At 33.3% G+C, this 24,855-nt stretch overlaps 1 protein-coding gene across 1 annotated transcript in view; it reads left to right on the top strand.

The window, feature by feature from the left end:
• Positions 1–20,272, top strand: part of LOC114337494 (LIM/homeobox protein Lhx9-like) — a 144,539-nt gene extending 124,267 nt beyond the window's left edge. The window contains exons 5-6 of the mRNA XM_050661386.1: positions 8,256–8,494; positions 18,276–20,272. Coding sequence (XP_050517343.1) covers positions 8,256–8,494; positions 18,276–18,494 — 458 coding nt within the window. The 3' untranslated portion in view covers positions 18,495–20,272. The remainder of the gene's footprint in view (positions 1–8,255; positions 8,495–18,275) is intronic.
• The last annotated feature ends 4,583 nt before the right edge of the window (positions 20,273–24,855 follow it).

Here is a 24,855-nt window from a genome sequence, read left to right as displayed (position 1 = left end):
TAGCATAAATGGTTGAAAAACGTAAAATGCGAATACTTGTTTTTGTATGTTTTTTTCACAATTATTGCTATTTTGCAACAAGGATGACTATTTTTTAAATTTTTAACCAATTCTATATTATAGGAAATTTAGTTACGCAACTTTTATGTCAGTACAACTTTTCTCGAAAATGAATACTTTTAAAGTTATAATCAAAAACCAAGAAAAAGATCGAATTTTTCCTTAATTTTTTGACATTTTGATTATTTAAACAATGTTCCGGACCTTTTTGAGAGGGAGGATAACTCAAATATTATTATTTGATTTATTTTCAAGCAATTTCTGCAAAAAAAATTGAGTCACCTCTCAACGTCCAAATGTACCTACTAATATTTTTACAGATGCGCCCTGGTCTATACTTTATTGTAAATTTCATAGCTTTCATAATAGACGGAGAGGCAGCGCTGAAAAATCTCTTTGAATTTACTAAAGCTAAATTTTTCACAGTTGATTACTGTGATTGTGTAGAGAAACATACTGCGGTCGGTCAAGCGAAACGTAGAACAGGGGTTACTGAGAGGGTATCAAAGTTGCTTTCCTACGAAGGTAATTAAATCCATTTACTAAGGCTGAAAATCAGTACACACATTCTAAATTGAATATAAATAAAAGTTATTATAGTCGGTCAGCTGTATGACAGGACAAAGCCGGTCGGTCGGCCCGAATGAATGTACATACATGGTTATTCACTATATTTTGACCCCCTTGTAAACTGCTTTATTTACAGAATTAGAAAAAAAATGTAAAATACAAAAGTTATTCGATTTTTAATTATGATTTTTTGACATATATATCGTACTAGTGACGTTATCCATCTGGGCGTGATGTCGTAATCGACTATATTTTTAAATGAGGATAGGGGTCGTGTGCTAGCTCATTTGAAAGGTTATTCAATTTTCTATACAGTACTATAAACATTATGATCATTATTTATACAGGGTGTCCAAATTTTTTTTGGATTATTAATTAAACAATTAATTTAACTAAATTTTTTTGGACACCCTGTATAATTAATTATGTTAATGTTTATATTATTGAATAGGGAATTAAATAACCTTTCAAATGAGCTAGCAGTCGGACCCCTATTCCTATTTAAAAAAATAGTCGATTACGTCATCGATTACTGTCAAATGGATGACGTCACTAGGACAATATAATATATGTCAAAAAATCATAATTTAAAAATCGAATAGCTTTTGTATTTTATATTTTTTTCTAGTTCTTTAAATAAAGCAATTTACAAGGGAGTCAAAATATAGTGAATAACCCTGTACATTCACTGGGGCCAACCGACCAGCTCTGTCCCGTCATACAGCTGACCGACTATAATAACTTTTATTTTTTTTTATTTAGAATGTGTGTACTGATTTTCAGCCTTAGTAAATGGATTTAATTACCTTCGTATGAAAGCAACTGTGATACCCTCTCAGTAACCCCTGTTCTACGTTTTGCTTGACCGACCGCAGTATGTTTCTCTACACAATCACAGTAATCAACTGTGAAAAATATAGCTTTAGTAAATTCAAATAGATTTTTCAGCGCTGCCTCTTGGACTATAATGGCAAAAGCTTCTGTTGTAAAAGTGGATGTTATTTTACTCAATTTAAATGTGTATTGTACTTGCAGTGGGACAATAAAAACCGCACCTCACATATAACATAATATAAGAATCTTTTGATGCACTTTAAATTAAATGCAATTAAAATGATCTAAATCTCATTTTAATGTATTTTTAAAATTAACATCACTGTAACACTTTTTTAATTAGCACTGATCTTGTTAATTTTTGTCGGTTACTCTCAATGGTTTATTTATTTTTATTTTTTATTTTGATCGGAAAGGATATCATTACGTGCCAATAATAAAAACAACAGGAAAAAATAATGGAAACGATGATTTAACGAGAGCCAAAGAAACAGGCTGACCGCTTCGTATTATTTCTAATTAGTATAGTATCAGCAAAATTTTTCGAATATCTGAAAACGAAAAACGAAATAAATCATAGATTTAATTGCAACTGCCCCTGTCACGTAGTCTGTCGTGTATCAATCAATATCCTTCAGACACATGGACATTGGATCGAATATAGAAACCGCAGCTGCCCTTGATTTCCGCGGATACCGGTCTATAGTAGAGGTGGGAACGGAGTTTTTCAATTAGAGAAGATGTATCGAATAGAATAGAAGAATAGAAAAAAGCTTTATTCTTAGGATTCACAAGTTTATGAAAATAAAATGTCAATAGAGAGAATAGTGTAAAATATAATTTGTAAAGGTTGCTGAAACAACCTACACTTAACATAAAAAGAACAGTGACATTTAGGTTAAGATACGAACCCTCAGTCTCCTTACAGGCCAGCTTGAAGGTATTCTTCCACTTTGTATGGTCCTAGGTTTATGAGTAACTGTGTAACAGACTTTCTAAACTTATTTGTATCAGTTTCTATTGTAATGCTATGAGGCAGTTTATTAAAAAATTTAATGCAAGCATATTCTGTAGTTTTCTCAGATGTTTGCTAGTCTATGTATTGGCACATTATTTCTCCACGGAAAATTATTCCAATTCGCATTACAGAATGAAAATTTGAAAAATATATAACCCGTTTGCTAATTTAAATAGATGCTAATTTGTTACAGATCTCATTTATATGCACTCTATAACCTATATTTTGGTCAATATGTACCCTCAGAAATTTTGTGCTTTGATGTAGTGTAACCATTTGATTTGCTTGAATTGAGACAGTTTCTGGTAAGGTACTACTATTTGATTTAGTGACGAAACAGATATAATTTGTTTTTTTCTTTGTTTAGTATGAGTTTATTCATATTAAAAGCTCTGTGCTTTCTCTAATCTATTATTTGCGATATTCAATAAATGATTTAAAGATGAACCTATAGTTAAATTGTTAGTATCATCTACAAATTACACAATAAGAGTATTCTGATTGTTACCTGTAATGTCTAAAGCTAAATCATTTACATAGAAAATAAAGAGAATAGGACCCATAATATTTCCTTGAGGAATTACCACCGAAATTAGACCTTCATCAGAGAAGCAATTATTTCCCTTGTAGGTAGTCAATGTTTACTTTCTTTTTTCGGTTTGGTAGGTATGATTTTATCCAACTATAATCCGGCCCTCTAATGCCATATCAGTAAAGCTTTACGATTAGAATTTCGTGATTTAAAGTATCAAATGCCTTTGATAAGTCTAGAAATATGCCCATGGATATACATATCTCTGTTTTCATAACTCTTATTTATCTTTGGTATAAAATCATAAATGGCAGTCTCTATAGATTTTCCCTTAAGGTACCCCTGTTGTGCATGGCTTAACAGACCTTCACTATAGAAAAAACTAAGAAGCCTGACACACATGACTGTTTCAAAAAACTTAGAAAATGATGGCAAGAGACTTACAGTGGTTTTACTACAGCTATTTTTAAGTTGTTTGGTAATAATCCATTTATGAAATTAATATTTATTATATGACATAATGGTATAGCTAGCTCATATGCACATAGTTTTATTATATTTATAGGTAACCCATCATACCCCGAAGTGAATTTATTTTTCAATTTTCTAATTAAGGGCATAGACACAAAATTTCGCCTGTAAAAATGTTCAATGCGTTTTAAATGTATTCATTTTTTTCGAATCCTGAATTTTTGAAAAATTTAAACGCAGAATGAAAGATTACATTATTACTGAGGGCAGAATGTCCCTGAAAACTTCTATAATGTTTATTTTAATAAGTTCACAGCGGTGAAAATAAAAGAAAAAATTTAGTGTGATTTTTAATTGCAAATATTTCATTCAATTTATTGAATTACTTTAATATATTTTTTATTTATTCTATGGGACTTTCCGTCCTCTGTAATAACGTAATCTTGCGTTTAAATTTTTCAAAAATATTTATTAATTTTCTCAGAATTCGAAAAAATAAATACATTTAAAACAGATTGAAAATTTTGGCATGCGACATTTTGCACCTTTCCCCTTAATTCAATTACTATCGACAATACATCTTGAACATTATACAGAGTGTCTCAAAAACAGGTAACACCGTCTCTAGGATAGGTAAAAAACTAAAAAATAAATGGGATTTGCTTAGTAAAAAATTTTTGTAACATCCGTTTTCAAGATGTAGGGCTTTGAAGAAAATAAAATTTTACCCATTTTTTACCATTTTGCCGAAACTATGTACTGGCAACATTGTAATGGAATTTGGTGGTCTTAAAGAAATAGTTATTGTGTAGTTTCGCCTTAATTTCTGCGCCCTGTTCCCATTTTGCATTTACGTTGGTGCCAAGCTATACATAAGATTCACCATGGTCAATTAGTCAGGTAACTTCTTAACTTATATTTTTGATGTCACAATTTGATTTCTACATATTATTAGAAATGAAGTTTGAAATATATGTTTTTCTCTTTTAGAATTTTTGTTTTGTAGATGTAGCGGTAGAAATCTTTACCAATGACTTGCAGGTGGTGGTAAATGCTCAAATCTCAACTGATAGCAATATTTACCACCTCATAAAACAATATTTTAAGAGAATTTCCTTTGTTATGAACTAATTTGATTTCACAACTTTCAAAAATATTTTTGGAATTTTTAATAACAAAAATGCACTGATCTTTTTGAGAAAGATCAAAGAATTCTTGTACTTAATCTATAAATAACTTTATACAAATAATGTATATACATTTTTTAATATGGAGCAGAATTGAAACACGCCTTGAAGATCATTTTGCTGCACGGTGACATTCCTATAAACACATTATACAAAAACATAACGATTATAAATCAAATAATAGCAGATGCACCTCTACCTCGAACAACCACAAAACGACTTTTTGTTGATTTTTACTGCATCCCGACGATGATTGGTCTGACGGGAGATAATAGGAATTTTACAGATGAAACTTTTTTGCTGATGGATGGAAACAATTTGTTAGGCATTTAGATATCAGTTAATTGTTATGGCTGACTTGTAAGCATGTTTTCAGCAGGAATTCGTATTGGGTGGATTGGATTTTTCTGTCTGCGAAAGTGGCTCATTGTTTTTATTCGTTTGACGCATTAAAATGATATAAGCATTTTTTGAATGAATCAGACATTCATGGAATATATCTGTTAAAAAAACAATAAAAATTTACTATTTAAAATACAAAGTGTTATTAAATGTTTTATACATACAGTATACAAGAATAATCGGGGAAAATTAGCAAAATACGAGAAAAAGTCATTTACCAGCAACTTTATTGCTGGAATCGAATCTAAGCGAACGGCTCCACGGGCGAGAAATTGACGCTGGCAGTGGCAGTGAAGTGAACTTGAGGTTCCGCGGAACGGAATGGGAATGGCCGAACTGTACCGACTACAGGACTTGTGCGTAGTCGGTTCAGTTCGGCTGTTCCCATTCCGTTCCGCGGAACCTTAAGTCCATTTTGCTGCTACTGCTAGCGTCAATTTCTCGCCCGTGGAGCCGTAGGCTTAGGCTAAGGCCACACGGGTGATAATTACAGTAAACCTGACGAGGCATTGGTTGACTAACTCCTATTTCATCTACAATTGGTGGAGTTAGTCAACCAATGGGTTTACTGCTCTTACGGCGCTGTAAATTATCGCCCGTGTGACCTTTCGCTTATGATTGTATATATTGATAAGGGTAGGGGAGCCCAAGGGATTTTTGCAGTTACTCGAGCGCGTCAGGTTATTACATGGGGAGAAACCTTGTACCCTGCAAATGTACCTCTACCATATATTGGCTCTTAACACAGGGAAGTTCGTTAAGAGGGGCCCGATAAAAAATATATCCTAAAAATACTCGAAAAATACGTGCAAAACAGTGTATACATATTTCAAAAACCTGACGATTTGAGCGGGGCGTAAGGAAATGGGTGAGTCCCAAAGTTTCACAAGAAAAAAGCGAATATTTCACGAAATGAATGACAGATCGAAAAACTAAAAATACGTGCTCAATATTTTTCAAAAATCTATCGAATGATACCAAACATGACTTCCCACGGAGAGGGGTAGGGGATAAATTTAAAATTTTAATTACGAATCCCGCAATATTTCGCGAAATGAACATCAAATCGAAAAACTGAATAATACTCTTATTCAATATTTTTGAAAAATCTATCGAATGGCACCAAACACGACCCCCACGGAGGTGGGGTGGGGGTTACTTTAAAATCTTAAATGGGACTCCCAAATTTTTATTGTAGATTTGGATTCTTGGCGTAAAAATGAGCAACTTTTATTCGAGACATTTTTTCGAATTTTGGATAGATGGCGCTATAATCTGAAAAACGATTGTTGGAAATGGAAAATTAAATTAAAAATGAAAATTCCCCACTAAAATGGAAAACTTTACTTATGGAAAAGGACCTACTCTTCACAACCATATGGTCCCCATAACGCTTGAGTGACTGCACATTTAGCATACTTTGCTCCCCTACCATAATGTAGGTATGCAAAGTCTGCAGATAGTGTGCGATTTTTTTTATAAACCGTGTTTATAATTCGTTTATTTTTATTCAATTATTGCTCTATAACTCCAAAGATTTTAACTTTAGACTAGAAACACCCAAATAAAAATTCACCGTAATTAAATTCTGCATAGAGACATGTTTTTCCCGATTTGCTTAGACGAAAGTTTTTTTCTCAACAAATCTTTAATTTTCAACTAAAACTTTAGGTAAGTAATTATTTATCGAGGGGAGCCTATGTCCAAAGATGGATAGATTAAGGCTCGAAGATAAATATAATTATTTATTAATAATTAAATAACTTGGAGACATAAAAGCTCTTTTGGTATAAATTATATTTCCAGATGCCGGAGGAAATTTAAAGAATATTTTAGCAACAATTAAATTGTTAATTAACAATTTAACATATAATTATAAGGCGCCCAATTTGACACTTGTCAACAAGGCGCTTCAACAAGGAGAACTGTCATCGTCAAGTCTTTGTCCATCGACTCTTCCGTGGCATCACCGGCCTCTAGCAAAAGCCATCAAAGTCAAAAGATATATTTTATATCATTTTCGTCTTCTTCTTTACTGGCTTTATAACCTGGGGTGAATCGTCGCCGCATCTACCATAGCCCTCCACCATCTTGCGCTTCCATTTCCGATTGTTATACCCAGTTCCTAAATAAATCGTCTTCAAAATCATACTACTGATCTTCTACCGTCTGATCCCTCAAAAATACTGTATTTAACGCTCTATCTTCCGTCTTCCTCTATAGTCTTAACACATGACCTGCCAATCTTATCCGGTTAGACTTTCTATCTCTGACAATATTATCAGTACCATACAGGGTCACCAATTCGGCCTTCTCCACTCTTCTGTCAATTGAGTCAATTCTGTCAATGTATCTGTTTGAGTGCCAAATATTATTCTGAGAACCTTTCTTTCAAATACCTTTCAAAGTCCATGTTTCCCTTTCATATGTAACAACTGGGCGATAATTGGCATTCTTCACATCTTTGATACCACAAAAGCATTACACACTACGTGGATATATCACATCTTAAAAACCATAAACAACTGGAATATCGATGACACATTCCTTGTCTTCAACTAAAAACTTCCTGGAGAAGAGAAGTATAAGTAAAAGTATAGCACTACAGATTTGAAATCTGATTTAAAATAAACTGCTGCTTTGCCTTTATTATAGTCTAATCCCACTTTTAATTTCATTTTAGCTTGCCGATTACATCCCACCTCTTGCATGTCATTTGCATATTTAAAGGAAAGGATATAAATATTCCTTTTGTCTCTCCAGTTGGTAATGGTTATTCCATTCTCATTTTCAAGAGAAATAATTTCTCCTCTTTTGTTTTGTTTTACTAAGTGGTACCGGACCAACCCAGCACGATAATACTAACTTACTTCACCGACAGCCCTGTCCCGATAGGACCGACAGGGTAGCGCTGGTCCCACCGGGGACATTTTTTTTTTGTATCGCATCGCGCCCCACTTGAGCTCAATGTAAAATATATATTTGGCAGTGGACACATGTTAAAAATATCTCTGGCAAACGAACGTGTTAACGTAGAAATTTTTTTAACTTTGAAAAAAATGCTTTTTTTCAAAATAACTTGAGTTAGCGTCATCCAATTAAAATCAAAGATATTAACCATACCTATAATTATAAGGCGCCCAATTTGACACTTGTCTTCATACCGTTTTTTAATTTCTAGAAATGCTTCAACAAGGCGAGCTGTCATCGTCCATGGAGTCTTTGTCCTACGACTCTTCCGTAACATCGCCGGCCTCTAGCAACGGCCATCAAAGTCAAAGGACAAAGAGGATGAGAACCTCCTTCAAACACCACCAGCTGAGAACAATGAAGACCTATTTCGCAATCAATCAAAATCCTGACGCGAAGGACCTTAAGCAATTAGCACAGAAAACTGGACTGTCGAAAAGAGTGTTGCAGGTAAAGATTTTACTATGACAAGTTTATATTACTAGGAATTATGCAATATGTGCAAACGGCAATTTGGCGCCACTGCGTGAATACTTTAAAGACAATAATTATTTTCGGTATTTTTATTCAATTCATCAAATGCCAAATAGAAAGTAAATTTCTACTATTACGGTTTAATAAGATGTTGGAATTGGCTAATTTTATCGATAAGTCATCAGCTAAATCAGCCAAATCAGTCAAAAACAGGGACTATGTATGTTTCTTTGTTAATTGACTTATGGTAAAAGCTGATAATGATAATTCTTAGATTACCAATCCATTTGGGCAAATTTTAGAAACATCTTTTCGTTTTCCTGCTTTCTTTATATTTCAGGTTCTATAACTTTCTTGTACTTGCATTTGTTCCCGTTTTAACACTAGATCATTCTTATAATTTTTATATGCAATTTTTGCCATTTTATTAAGTTTTACTTAGATATTTCTATTTTTATAAACTGTTCTTTATTTTCTGATAGAACATACAAGTTTACTAACCTTAATTTCTAGAATCTTGGTCTGAGCTCACAAATTTTTTCAGATATGGGTTCGAACTTCATTATGGAACTTTGTAGCCTATTACTATTATATAACCCATTTCCAGAGTTTTATCTTCGCCACTACTTACAAAAAAGATGTACAAGTCTATGATTCTTTCAGTGCCTACCTCATTTATAGTGCAGTCACTGAAGGTGAATATGAGCTATTACCTCCGATTTCGTTGAACCTACATCGATTTGCACGAAAATTGGTGAGTGGTTAGAGGATATTTCAAGGAACAAAGGTGACATGGTGCCAACTTGCGCTTTTACCCTGGGGGTGGATGCCACCCCTCCTCGGGGGTGAAAATTATTTTATAAAAAATAACCCCACAATTCGATAGAGCGACAAATTATAAGCAAAATTTGTTATATAAAGTTATTAAAATAAATAAAAACTTTTTGAGTTATTAAAGATCTAAGATTTTAATTTTTCGTGAGAAGAATGCATGTTTTTAACCGATTTTTCATAAATAACTCAAAAACTATAAGTTTTTACAAAAAAGTTATTATTGTCAAAATTGAGGCTAATAAAAAATCAAATAAATTCCTTACTAGAAAAACCTTTCAGTATTAACTGAAAGTGAGTTATAGGTAATTGAATGTATATTTCTTTCGCCGAGTACCCAAATCTAAGTATTCAAGCTTAAATACCGGGAAAATGATGCATTTTATAACATAAACTTATTAAACATTTGTCAAAGCTCATTCAAATATCTATCAAATAAGTGCTCGAACAAGTTAATAGCATTAAAGTTTATGCACCAAAAATGTTTCAAAATGTATCTTTTAAAAAATTTTCTAAAAAATGTTACTGTTTTTTTGTAAATAACTCCGTTAAATTTTAAAGTAGCAAGTTCATCTAATAACTGATTAAAATTTTATTCCAAGAGCTATTAAAAAACGTCAAAATAGTCATTTATACCTCTTACTTTTTTAAAAATAAAAGGTTAAATGGCCCCGGTTACATGGTTCTCGCAGCAAAATTGAAATTTTAAACGTTTCTATCTCGGTTATTTTTTACTCTACGAAAATAGTAAAATGGGTAAAGTATTAGTTACAGAAAAAACTAAAATTTAGTTTTTTATCATTTTTTACGTATATTGAGTATTTTTGGAGTTATTATCAAAAGAAAATGAAAAGTACGATCATTCTAAAAATTCTGATTTTTTTAATTATACCTTTTTTCAAAAATATGCATTCTAAACCGGTCAAATTTGTTGAAATCATTAACTATGATAACATAAAGAAATTCTTGTGAGGATTACTACAAATTTTAGTTTTTGCGGAAATGGCGTATGTTTAGTTTTTAACTTTTTCCTAAAAAAATCGAAAGGGTTCTCTTATTTTCATCATAACTTACTTAATTTTGATGCTATTAACTTCTACTGAAGCTCATTTGATAGGTATTCCGAAGTAATTTGACAAGTGCTTAACAAGTATATTCTATAAAATGCATCGTTTTCCCGTTATATAAGCTTGAATACTAAGATTTGAGTACTCGTCGAAAAAAATATACATTCAATTACCCATAACTCACTTTAAAATAACATTAGTTTAGTTCTTTAAGTAGGAAGTGTATTAAATTTTTTATTATCTTTAATTTTGGTAATAATAGCTTTTTTACAAAAGCTTATAGTTTTTGAGTAATACGTGAAAAACAGCTTTAAAACATGCATTTTTTTAAGAAAAAATAAAATCTTTGATATTTAATAACTCAAAAAGTATTGATTTATGTTAATAACTCTATATAACAAATTTTGCTTAGAAGTTGCCCCTCTATCGATTTCTGGTAATATTTTTAATAAAAAAATTTCACCCCCGAGAAGGGGTGGCAACCACCCCCAGGGTAAAAGCGCAAGTTAACATCATGTCACCTTTGTTCCTTGAAGTATCTTCTAACTACTTACCAATTTTCATGAAAGTCGATGAAGGTTCAACGAAATCGGAGGTGAAAACCTTCAGTGACTCCACTAATATCCGTATTATCACGGATAATACGGATTCTAGTTTTGTTTTCGTGTTTCTTTTATTATGTTTACATCCAACTTCTTGTTCGTTGCCACAGTTTTGTTATTCTTTCATTCATCTTGGACATTTAGCTCTAGAATGATGGTTGATTTAACTGTCCTTCTAATTCAGTTCAATATTCATACTCTGCTATTTCGTTTAATCTCGTAATTTCGTATGTTTTCCGTACTTTCTCCTGTATTTTCTTCTCTAATACCGTCAAATTATCGCTGATAGAATCTTTTTCAAAATCTTTTTCCTTGTTTTGCATTACCTTCGCCTTCTTTTCTTGGTTTTCCAACTATGACAGACATGTTTTGCTCCTTATCTTTACGGCTAATTTAATTTCTACTTTTATCTTCAGTCTTTCTTAATTAGTTCTGTTCTTACATGTCTCAGGTCCACCCATATTTCTGTATCTATATTCCATCCTATTTCTCTAGATTCGGTAGTATTTTACTTAATTCTCTGTTTGTTCACTTTCCTATTTTTTATATATGCTGTTTCTAGCATTTTTTTCGTTTCCCCTATCAGCTAGTGTTTCTGCTGACTATGTCATTATTGGTGTGATGACTGTTTCGTAAATTCCCGCTTTCATTTCTTTCCTGATATTTTTATTTCTGCATATTGTTTCATTCAAGCATTCTGCGGCTCTATTAGCTCTATTTACTTGATCTTCCAGATCTGAAATTTCTCCATGCTTCGTGGATCTCCGTGCTTTCGTAATTTTGTCCACCCCTGGCGATTTTCTATTTTTTAATGTTTAATAGTTCCTTTACCTCTCCTTCTCCAATGTTTCCTTCTGCGATTGTCGTCAATTCTGTTTTGAGAATCTATACCAGTGTTCCCTTTATAATTATCTGACTAAACTGAAGCTAGGACAAATAATCCCCGGACAAATAATCCCGGACAAAAAATCCCCACTAATTATCCCCGGACAAAAAATCCCCGGACAAAAAATCCCCACAAAAAATCCCCACAAATAATCCCCACAAATAATCCCCGGACAAATAATCCCCGGACAAAAAATCCCCACAAAAAATCCCGGACAAAAAATCCCCACAAATTTTTTTGGACAAAATATCCCCACAAATAATCCCGGACAAAAAATCCCCAAGAAATTTTTTTGCTACCGAATAGTTCTCTAAAAGTTTTCCCGTGAATGCAATAGACGCAAATGTTTTTCAGCTTCAGTGCATGAGAGTTATAGCAATCGCCATGAAACCAGTCTTCGGCACGAAAATAATGATTAGCGATTAAAATTAAGCATACATTGTAATTTCGATTACCAAATGTCGAATTCGAAATCGTGGAAGATATGGGGAATAAGCTAAGGCTTTGGGAATCATGTTGTACTTATTGTCTATTCGTGATGATAACTGCTGGTCCAGAAAACGATAATCTTGATAGTAATGCAAAAAATTCTGTTCTTTTTGTAAGTTTAACGTCAAAAATATTTAGTCATCATCATTATCATCAATAGCGTTATAACTTTTCAACCTTTTTCTAGGCCGCCAGACTGCATCTTTCCACCTTTTTCTAGGCCGCCAGACTGCATCTTTCTATCTTTTTCTAGGCCGCCCTACAGACCTTCTCCCATCTGGCCTCTCCCCCATGCAGCCATGACTGGTTTGATTTATGGATAAATTTTTAAAGTTTTTTTTATGGATCTCACAGATCCTCAATTACGTTTTCTAAAAACCTGATATCGAATAGTAATGAACATAAATGTATTCCCAAAACCAACAAAAAAGTCAAAATAATCGAAATGCTTTGTATAACTTTCATGGCGACGCGATGCGTGGAACGGATTTTTTACATTAGTATAATCAAGATTATTGTTTTCAGTATAGTTATCAGTTATTATCATGAATAGACAATGTTTTGAACAGAGTTACTCAAAGCAGAGTGATCAAAAGGTTTAAGCCAAGTACAAAATGATTCCCACAGCCCTAGCTTATTTCCCATATCTTCCACCATTCACGGGAAAACTTTTAGAGAACTATTCGACAGCAAACATTTCTTGGAGATTTTCTGTCCGGGATTTTTTGTGGGGATATTTTGTCCAAAAAAATTTGTGGGGATTTTTTGTCCGGGATTTTTTGTGGGGATTTTTTGTCCGGGGATTATTTGTTCGGGGATTATTTGTGGGGATTATTTGTGGGGATTTTTTGTGGGGATTTTTTGTCCGGGGATTTTTTGTCCCGGGATAATTTGTGGGGATTTTTTGTCCGGGATTATTTGTCCGGGGATTATTTGTCCGGACCCCACTAAACTATTCGTTTCACTTCATATTACTTTAGATATAGTGGCTACATGCCTGTTGTATTTGTTGTCATCTGTATTAAAAAATACTGTTTTAGTTTCTTCACATTTTGTTTTTATTTCCTTTCTAAACCATGGAGTTTTCTCCTTTGATATAATAGTGTTCGTTACTTTCCTCTCTTCAACTGCTTCTGTGGCTGAGCTATTTTTGCTATTTGTTAGTTTTTCCCAGATTTCTTGGATGTCATCGTTTGCTAATATTTCATTCTTTAGCAATCTTATTAATAATAATAATAATAATAATAATAAGACGTTTATAAGACGTTTATATGAACCACTTATTTAATACCGAAGGATCAAAATAACACCCAAGATCCAGCAAAATACCGCCCAATTACTTGTCTTCCAACTTTGTATAAATTGGTCACATCCTGTGTAGCCCGGCGTATATACCAACACTGTGCTCTGAACAATATCATAGAGCCTCAACAGAAAGGATGCGCTAAGGGTTCCATGGGTTGCAAAGAACAACTTATCATCGACTCAGTCATTTCTAATCAAGCATATTCCAAAAAGAGGAATCTATTTACTGCTTTTATTGATTACAAGAAGGCCTTTGATTCAGTGCCGCATGAATGGCTTATAGATATATTGAGAATATATAAAGTCGATGATAATATAGTGACCTTTTTACAATATATAATGACAGAGTGGAAAACTAGAATTCACCTTCAAATACCTGGTGAAAGTAACATCGAAACTGAAAATATCGTAATCAGCCGGGGCCTGTTTCAAGGAGATTCGTTGAGTCCTCTGTGGTTCTGTCTAGCTATGAACCCACTATCTCAGCTATTGAACTCCTCAGATGCAGGTTTTAGCATCAAAAATAACAACAATGTGGTGGCGAAGCTTAATCATTTATTGTACATGGATGATTTGAAATTAATGGCTTCCACTCGAAACCAACTCGACGAGATGCTAAAAACTGTAGAAACTTTTTCTAATGATATTAATATGCACTTCGGACTAGATAAGTGTCGTATTTTAAATATAGTCAGAGGAAAAGTACAGCCCGGAGGATTCGATATGCAAAATGGCCAGAACATCGAGGCCATGGGTGAAAACGATATGTATAAATATCTTGGAGTAAAGCAAGCGCGGAAAATTGACCATAAACAAATGAAAACAGAGATAACTACTGAGTTTATACGAAGGGTAAAACAGCTGCTTCGCTCACACCTTAACAGTAGAAATTTGTTTAAGGCACTAAACACCTACGCATGTTCCGCGCTTAGCTACTCATTTGGTATTGTAAAATGGACAAAAACAGATATAGAAGCTCTTCAGCGAAAAGTACGAACACACCTCACAATGGCACAAAAACACCATCCTAAAAGTGCAGTAGAAAGAACAACATTACCACGGAATCTAGGAGGAAGAGGACTTATGGATATAGGTGAGCAATTAGATAAACAAATTGCTAATTTAAGAACTTATTTTCAGATGCAGGCTGAGACATCTATTCTACATCGCGCTATCTGCGCAGTAGATGACACAACACCGATCAAACTGAGGGAACCAGAAATGCGCATAAACCACCTTACTAAGGACGAAAAAGTGCGCGCCTGGATGGGTAAACCTCTGCACGGGCGACATCCCAATGAAGTCAGCCAAGATTATGTCGACAATATAGCGTCGAACTACTGGTTGACATCAGGAAAGATGTTCCCTGAGACGGAGGGTTCATTACTGGCCATTCAGGATCAGGTTATACCAACCAGAAATTACCTGAAATATATCATCAAAGACCCTCAGGTTCAAAACGACAGATGCCGATATGGATGTCAAGCCCAAGAAACCATCCAACATCTTACAGGGGGCTGCCAGGCATTTGCTGCAACTGAATACAAGGAACGGCATGACGCAGTGGGAAAAATCCTTCATCAAGAGATAGCTATCAAGCTGGGACTTCTCCAAACAGAGCATCTCCCGTATTATCAATACGTCCCTGAGAGTATGCTTGAGGATGGCAACTACAAGCTATACTGGGACCGCACTGTGCTCACAGACCAAACAGTGGCACATAATAGACCAGATCTCGTACTAGTTAATAAATTAACAAGACAAACAACACTAATTGATGTGGCGATACCTAACAACAATAATCTACGTAGTAAATTTACTGAAAAGATCGCCAAGTACAGAGATCTAGAAATTCAAATACGGAGGCAATGGAGAATGCAAAGTACCCAGACGATACCGATTATTATGTCTACTACTGGAGTCATTCCGAAGACCCTCCTCGAAAGCATAAAAAAGCTGGGTCTGAATGAACATCTTTATAAGACCATGCAGAAAGCTGTACTACTCGCGACGGCCAGATGCGTACGAACATTTCTGGGAGATACACCTGCATTCCAAGTCACCTAGGGCTCGATAACACGAAAAGAGTCCCACCAGAGCTCAATCCTTTTGATACCGTAGGTATCTGGGATGAGTCAATTTTCCCCTTAGAGGGAGTGTGAGCCGTATGGCTAAATCTGGAGACGTTTATTGTTCCAAAAAATATATATAAATTTACAAAAAAAAAAACATAGATTTGAAATGTGGTAGGAACAATGCGTTTTGATATCAGCATCTGTACTTTACCAGAAAATACAGGGCTGTTGAACGCCAACTATCTAAATAAAAAAAATTGTTACTTTATAATAATAATTAACCTAATAACCTAACCTAAACAAAAAGAAAAAAATCTAATTCTAAATTCACATAGAAGGAAGAAGAAGAAAAAAAAGGAAAGGAAAAGTACAAGAAAAGAAAAGATGAGAAAGAGAAAAATAAACGAGAATAAGAAAGAAAAGAGCTGTTTACACATTTTTTACTGATAATTTAATAGTAGAGCTTTAATTTTCTTTTTGAAAGTGATAGGAGATAAATTATAATTAAAAATTTTATATTTATTAATAAGTGATGGAGCGATATAAGAAAATATTTTCTTAAAGATTTGCTTATTATGCTGGGGAATTCTAAGTAAGGTTGTAGGTCTCAAGTTTCTTCGGTGCATTTCATTACTGAAGTTTAATTTATTGTACAGATACTTGGGTGTTTTTGTTTTAATGATCTTGTATGTAAAGTTTAGCGAGTGCAAAGTTCGCCTGTTGAACATGTTTAACCAGCCAAGATCAAGAAGTTTGTGAGAAACCCTCTGACGTCTGCGTATTCCAAAAATATATCTAAGACAAGAATTTTGTACTTTTTGTACCCTTTTTTTATTAACAACACTTAAAAATGGTCCATATATATGATCATAGTGATTAAAATGAGAAAGAATCAACGATTCACAAAGCATTGCCTTTGTTTTAATATTAAGAAAATGCCTGTGGGGGTATAAAGCCTTTAACATGGAGTAAGCCTTTTTTAAACACAAATTAATGTGATTGTTAAAATTTAATTTAGTGTCCATAGTAAGTCCTAAATTTTTGGCAGATGCTTGAAAAATAATAGTGGTGTTATCTATACAAGGTACAATATTCGTTGACAGATGCTCACGTTGATTTTCAGAACAGAACAACATGGCTACCGATTTAGAGGGATTTATTTTAAGTAGATGTTTGTTAGAGCTAGTTAGAATTTCCTGAAGGTCAGAATTAATTCTTGCATTGGCTAACTGCGCCTCATGAGGAGCGAAGGAATATTTTAGTTGTGTATCATCGCAGTATTGATGATAGTCACAATGTTTTAAGGACTTTATAATATTAAAAGTATAAATTTTAAATAACAAAGGTCCTAAGATACTTCCCTGAGGAACCCCTGACAGAATATTACATATATTTGATCGCTTTTCGTCAATTACCACAGTTTGAGTACGAAGAGTTAAATACGATGTTACTAAATTCAATGAAGCTTCATCGAAGCCTATATGTTTTAAAATTGATATTAAAATTTCATGATTGATCATATCAAAGGCTTTCGAATAGTCCAAGAGAATTAAAACTGTTGCATACTTTCTATCATCTGCGGATACTATATTGTCAATTATATCGGAAATCGCTGTCTCACAACTATAACCTGTCCTAAATCCTGATTGCTTAGCAGGAATAATATTATTTTTTTCCAAAAAATTGCTCATTTGCTTTTCCATAATTTTTTCGATTATTTTCGAGAACGTGGGTAGGATAGATATACATCGCAGGTGATTAAATTCAGTTGGATTCTTTATTTTAGGTAAAGGAATAATTTTTGCTCTTTTCCAAGATGCGGGAAAGTAAAACTCAATGATACAGCTATTAACAATATGCGTAATAAAAGGTACGATAAAGGGGCAACAAAGTTGAATTAGAGTTATATTAAGATCATCCTGTCCAAAGGCTTTTGATTTTACACTCAAGATAATATCGGCAACGTCCTCCATAGACACTGTATTAAAACGAAATGGCTCTTGAACTGGCATATAATGATTTCTGTAAAAACTTAGAAGTTCATTACTGGGTTGTTGATTAATTGAACAAGCCGCTGTAAAATGTTGATTAAGTTTATTAACGTCTTTAAGATTATCTGGAATATGATTTTGTTTTCTGTTAAGTACATTAATCTTCCTAAGCTCATTCCACTTTTCTTTTACGTTGCAGTTTTGAAGTTTATTGTTTAAATAAATCTTTTTTTCACGTCTAATAGTAGAAGTAGTTAAGTTCCTTCTTATCTGATATTCTTTTTCTATATCGTGGATTCTCTCTTAAGTCCTTCGAATCTGCTATTTAGTGTTGGTAGCGCTCTCTTGGATGTGATGTATTTCATGATAATTCTTCTATATGACTACTTCTATTTCTAGTATGACAAAACAAATTTTAAATGTTGTAAGAATCTATGTATTAAGAATAAGAATCTCTTTAGTATCTGGTTTTTATTAATTTTATGCTAATGCTTATTTATTGACGTTTTAGGTATGGTTTCAAAACGCCAGAGCAAAATGGAGACGAAACCTCATGCGCCAAGAAGGTTCTAACAACAACAACGGCCAGACTCAGTGCCCCAATGGTCCCCCTTCGGCTGGCTCTGGAATAGTCGACTCCAGCAGCCTTTCCCACCAAACCTTAGATGAATTGCACCACCACATACATTCCCAAAATTCACAAACTCTGAGCTTTAGTGATATTTATTAGGTGTTATGTTTAGTGATATTTTGTCGGAGATATTTATTTATGATATTAAAATATGAAATTTGAGAAAAAAAATGTGATAAGTATTTTTGGAAACATGGCATTTTAGTTCAACACAAATAGAATGGCAAATATTACATAAATATGGACATTACTTCTAATTTAAATATGTAGTCTTCTTCTTAAGGTGCAGTCTTCTTTCAAAGATTGGCGATCAACATGACTATTTGTATTTTGCTACAGCTGGTTAAAAGCTGGTTAGACGAGCAATTGAGCATGGCATTCTTCACCTTCCAACGCTAGGCTTTCCTAGAATCTTTCCCTGTATGATATTCTGCAGAAGCTGGTATTTTGTTCTTCTCATCATATGGCCAAGGTATTGTAGATCTTAATTTCATTACTCAGTTATGTTTCCTTTGAAAGTCTTCTGAAGACTTATTCATTCGTGACTCTTATATAAACTTTTTGAACTATGTTCTCCACATCTTCAATATTCTCTGCCATAACCACGGTGTCATCTGCATACCTTAAAGCCTTAAGTTATTTACTATTAACTACAACTTCTTTGTCAAATACCTCTTGCACAATATCTTCCTAGTACAAATTAATAGCAATATAGAGAAAATGCAACCTTAACGTACCCCTCTTTCAATTTTGATTTTCTCTGATTACGTGTTTATGTGCGCTGTCTGCTTATAATACGTTTTCTGTTCTTAAATCTCGCTTGTCTATATTCTTTTGTTTCATAATTTTCATTAGTTGTTCGTGCCTTTAAACTAAATTATCCAAAAGCATTATAGGTTTTTTACAAACTTTTTCGGTTCTATCAGACCATCATCAGTGAAAACATCCTAAAAGTAATGGAATCTAGCCATATATCAAGATCTAATGACTCATTACATAGATTACAAGTTGAAAATATTAGGTTTGTTCTAGCAAACAGTTAAACTAGTCAGAAACCGTCAGCAAACAGTTGGTCAGTGAGAAAACATAATACAGTCACCAGTGCTATCCCTCTACTCGCGCTGGTCCACTATTCGCTGATGGTTTCAAACCGTTTGAAACTGATTCTAGAACAAACCTAATATATTTTAAAAATGTTATGACAGGAGGTCGATATTATATGATTTCTCTTTAAGGGACATAGAGACCTGGATCCCGCGTACCAAAAAAGTTGATTAATAGCAAGCTGAAAATTTCTTAATAGCTTAACGGTGTCTAGTAGGCCAAACTATGATGTACGGGAACACTGGAACAGGGGAAGTTTTAATTGTGGAACAGGTTAAAAATTTGGAACGTCAGACTACGAAAACGTTCCATGTATTTTGTCAGACAGAACTTCCAATTGATTTGTTACCATGTCATTAAACTTTTATGCGAAAATCAGACTGGTGTTTATCAACAACTGGGCATTTTAATGAAACACGAATAACATGATTAATTATTTATATGGGAAATAAGCCACAATTAAAATGAAAAAAATAATTTTATTAACGTTTCGACGCCCAAATCGGGTATTTTGACAACGGCACCCGATTTGGGCGTCGAAACGTTAATAAAATTATTTTTTTCATTTTAATTGTGGCTTATTTCCCATATAAATAATTAATCATAAAAAATGCCACAAGGAAATAGCTTCAGAACAACGAATAACATGTCAAATGACAGGAATCATGTTGGTTAGTAATAGCAGTCTGATTTTTGCATGAGAGTTTAATGAAAGGATAACAAATCAATTGGATATTCTGTCCGACAAAATACATGGGACGTTTTCGTAATCTGACGTTCCAAATTTTTAAACTGTTCCACAATCAAAACTTCCCCTGTTCCAGTGTTACCGTACATCAAAGTTTGTCCGACTAGACACCGTTAAGCTATTAACAAATTTTCAGCTTACTATTAATCAACTTTTTTTGGTACGCGGGATCCAGGCCTAATAGAGATCCCGGATCTAAAAAAAGGACTTTAGAGTCCTAGATTGATACCAGCTAATACTGACTGAAGTTAGGAACAATTGATACCAGCCAACTGCCTAAAGTCGGGATAAAGCTAAAAATGTAATCTTCTAAAAGTATTTATCACGGATATATGTCAATATTCAGGTAAATAAACAAAAATGTTTTTGAGTGACACTTTAGCATTTAGTGTATACACAGAATGTTCCTTTACAAATAGTGATATAAAGAAAGTAGGTACTACTATTAATTTAAAAATCTCTCGATACGACAAGATTACTATACCATTAATATAAATCTTTACATACAAGTATAATGTCCGGCAGAGCAGTAATGGAGTGGATCATATCCTCCACATTATTTCAGTCATTCAAAAGCTGTAAGATCGGTAGAACAATGGTGACAATGCTTTAATGCCATAATCAGTAGCGTACTGATAGATCAGCGGGCCCTGGTTCCAGTTGAGATGCGGGCCCCCGTCCAAAACATTAAACATAAATCATTATATCATAAATTATATCATAAAATATATCATAAAAACTCAAGCTAATTTATAGTCCATTTACTCACGGTTTTTGCTGTAAATTTTAAACAACTGTTCAGATTGAGATGAAATTTGGCATACACATAGCTAACATGTCAAACAAAAAAAAGTGATACCTATTGTGCCGATGTGCGTTTCTGCCATAGGTGTGTTTCACCCCTTCTCGGTTGAAAAACATACGTTCAAGATAAGTCCGGAATTGGATAAACTGACCAATTCTAAGCAACCTTTAAGTTCTATAGAGTTTTTCACTAACTCAATACTTTTCGAATTATTTGTGAGTGAATATGTTAATTTTTCAAAAAAAAACACGTTTTGAGACGGTTTCTCGCCAATACCTCAAAAAGTAAGTATGTTATCGAAAAAAATATTCTTAGTAAAAATACAGCTTATAAAAAAGTGAAAAATATGGTGTATATACGAAGTCTTTAAACCCAGTAGGTCATAAAATGTAAGTTGATATTCGTTAAATTCCAAACTGAATATTTCAACGTTAAAAAACCAAAAATGAAGCACTTTTCGAGAAAAAGTCATCATAACTTTTTAAAGTTTTTAAAAAAGCTATATTTTTGTTATTTTTTAGTTTCTAGCAGCAATATTCAATATTAACTATGTAACGCTCAAAATAAAGTTGGACACTTTTTTTTGGTAAAAAAATCGTAAAATTCACACCTTAATTAGCATCTCAAATGAAATTAATCGTTACCGCTTCACAAGTCACTTGACTCATGTATTGCTTATATGATCTGTAAGTTTTAACGCTTCAAAGTGCTCATTTTTGAAAACAATTTGGTTTTAAATAAAATGAAAATTATAATTTTGAAATTTTTTTTAAAAATAAGTTATTATTATTGGTGATACCAAAAATCTCAACTAGTATAAAAAATATAGGTTTTTCTATTGTGAATATTTTGGACTTCTTGTTTTCCTGAAGACAAAAATTGTGTCTCGTTTAAGCCCATTTGACTACAGCTACATCCTTTTCAAAAATAAGCAATTTGAACCAACGAATCTTACATATCTTATAAACAATAAGTAAAGTAATTTTTGTCAAGCGGTAACGATTAATATCTTTTTGAATGCTAACTAGAAGGTGATTTTCACGATTTTTTTACCAACCAAAAAAATGTACCAACATTATTTTGATCGAAATTTATTTACTTTTGATGTTAGAAAACAGCATATTGTTTAAAAAAATCAATAGACTATTAAAATAGGAAATTAATATTATTCCTATTGTTTTACACACTGACTTGACTGATCACGATCACTTTACGCCAGCCGTTTTTATAAATAATAAAACTCAAAAATTTTCTACATCCAAATCTCCAGTCATACTTAAAAACCTTAATATCGGAAAACTAACACAGCTTTTAAAAAATGGACATTGGAATGAAATTAATATCAACAAAATAGATTCTCAATAAGTTAAATAATTACATACAAACCTCTAGGGAGGTAAACCGCTTAAATAAAAAAATATCAAAAAAACCTTGGATAACAGTGGGGTTGATATCTTTTATCAAACGACGAGATTTTCTTAAAAAGAAATAAGTGTCTATATATGTATATAGGATCTTGTTATTCTTACCACTATTGTCTATATTTAGAATTTAATTTCAGTTTTTAAGAATTACCTACCTATATAAAAGTACAGGCTGAATGATTACGGTGCTGTAAACACGAGTATCGAGCCTATTGTATTGGGATTATTTTTATGACCCAGCATAAAACTTGCAATGCATATTTGCAACTTTGTAGTTTACCTACCTACATCTTATTCATGAATCTTGCTAATATAAAAAATATAAGTCTTTGAGTTATCACGTGTAGGCAGGCCCTGACGGTTAGCCTTTACAAGTGTTGAAATATGGGCTTTGGAAAGCAGGTAAAACTAGTAAGGAACCTTACAACAGTATTGTACACTGTATTTCAACAAATCTTGTTTTCAAATTTTTTGAGGAATAGGAATTCTTCTATTAAGCAATTACATTTCCTATGTGTGTACTTGTGTAGTTCAAAATGTCCCCATCAAATTAGAAACAAAAGAAGCAAAAAGCGCGTTAAAGCGGGCCCCTGCGGGGCCCGGGCCCTTCCTCCCGCGGAACCATGCTCAGTACGCCACTGGCCCTAATCAAGCTTCAGTGGAGCTGGAATGAAAAATAGACCGTCATTCCAGCCAACTGGACGGAAATGATCACTGGAATGGTCCGGTTCACATTATTCCATGCCAGCATTACAGGCGAAGAGATGAAATAACAAAACTAATAATATGGTTTCTATCAGTTGTTAGATTAAGTCTGGCAACAGGAATAAGCAAATCTTTTTAGCAAGCTTTAGAATAAGTAAGTTTTTTAGAATATTGAAGATAGAAAAACTGCATCCACATCATTACACTCATCTTCAGAATTTAGTACCTCAAAATTAACCTGCGTGTCTTCAGTTTGCTCAATCTTTATAAGATAAACAAAATATCAATCAATTTTCTGGAAACAATTGTTTTTACGGATGAAGCACCATTTGCCAGACGAGGAATATTTAATTCGAAAAATAATCATTTGGGGGATACTGAAAGTCCTCATGCTAAGAGTAAAATTTATTTTTAGCATTAGGTTACGGGTTAGCATTTGGTGTTTAGCATTTAAGGCAGGAGCGTCATTTGAAATTTTGATAGGGGGGGGGGCAAGCATTATATATACAATACATTTATATGCAAACATAATACAAAATTGATCTATTTTTTGTAAATTTCAGTAATTTTCAGGGTCAGGGGGGGGGGGGGCAAATGCCCCCCTGCCCCCTATCAAATGACGCCCCTGATTTAAGGTTACCATTTGATGTGATGTGGATACTAGCAAGACACACTGATTGAAGGTTTTTCTTTTAAGGCATATTGGTATGTCAGACGATTTGAAAATGTGGTTCTGCTTGCTGAAGGCTGCCAATCAGTCAGTTATATGACGTAAAGAAGCTCTACGGTTTGGTTATCTTTGCATATGCAAATCAGGTTATAATATATATGCTTAATGAATATTTTCTTATTTTTTTGTTTTTTTTTTTAATATTTTCTTTTAAATAAGGAATATTGAGAGATTTTTATTTTTTTAGAATGTTAATTTACATCCCAAGACACAAAACGGTTAGACAGGAGTTAATTATTTATCTTTGTACATAATTTAGAGTAAATGTGCCACTGGATGTGCAATTTATAATTAAAATCAACAGTTCATTTTTGTGAGCATATGTAACCGTACATTTAAGATTTAGTTCCAAGTGTTCCATGCTTTCGTCGAACTAAGGTTGTTCACACACTCGTTTTCTTAAAAAACACTGCAGATTAAAAAAACAATTTTGTATGAATTTATTAATTTTACAACTCAACTCCATTACCTATAATCCCACATACGAATAAAAGGGGTCCAAAAGAAAAGAAGGCCCAGGAAACAATGGCAGTTAATAAGATCACGTCAGAGTAAAACAGACCTCAATAGAGCACAAAAAGAAATAAAAAAAACTGCTAATTCTTACTGACGGAAAATAGTCACTATAAATTGAAGAAGAGATTATTTCAATACTCGCAAAAGCTGATAAACTTCCTGAAAAAAGATTCACAAAAAATGAAGTAAAAAATATACAACACAATATCGATCCCAAAAAGACTTCAGGATACATCCTTATTACCGGAAAATCTCTTCGGCAACAGAGAAAGGCTACCAATTTCTGATAGAGTTATTTAACTCTATATTGAGGTTAGCCATAGCCACCTTTACTTAACAAGCCATGAGGTTGAAATTTGGCAACATCTATTGGTAGACCGATTAATTCTGACAGTTCTCATTTGTTTTTAAATAATTTTCACTGTATT

Source organism: Diabrotica virgifera, chromosome 9 (genome assembly GCF_917563875.1).
Source record: "Diabrotica virgifera virgifera chromosome 9, PGI_DIABVI_V3a".
Taxonomy (NCBI): domain Eukaryota; kingdom Metazoa; phylum Arthropoda; class Insecta; order Coleoptera; family Chrysomelidae; genus Diabrotica; species Diabrotica virgifera.
Note: the sequence above shows the minus strand (reverse complement) of the source record. Positions and strands in the feature narration are given on the sequence as shown.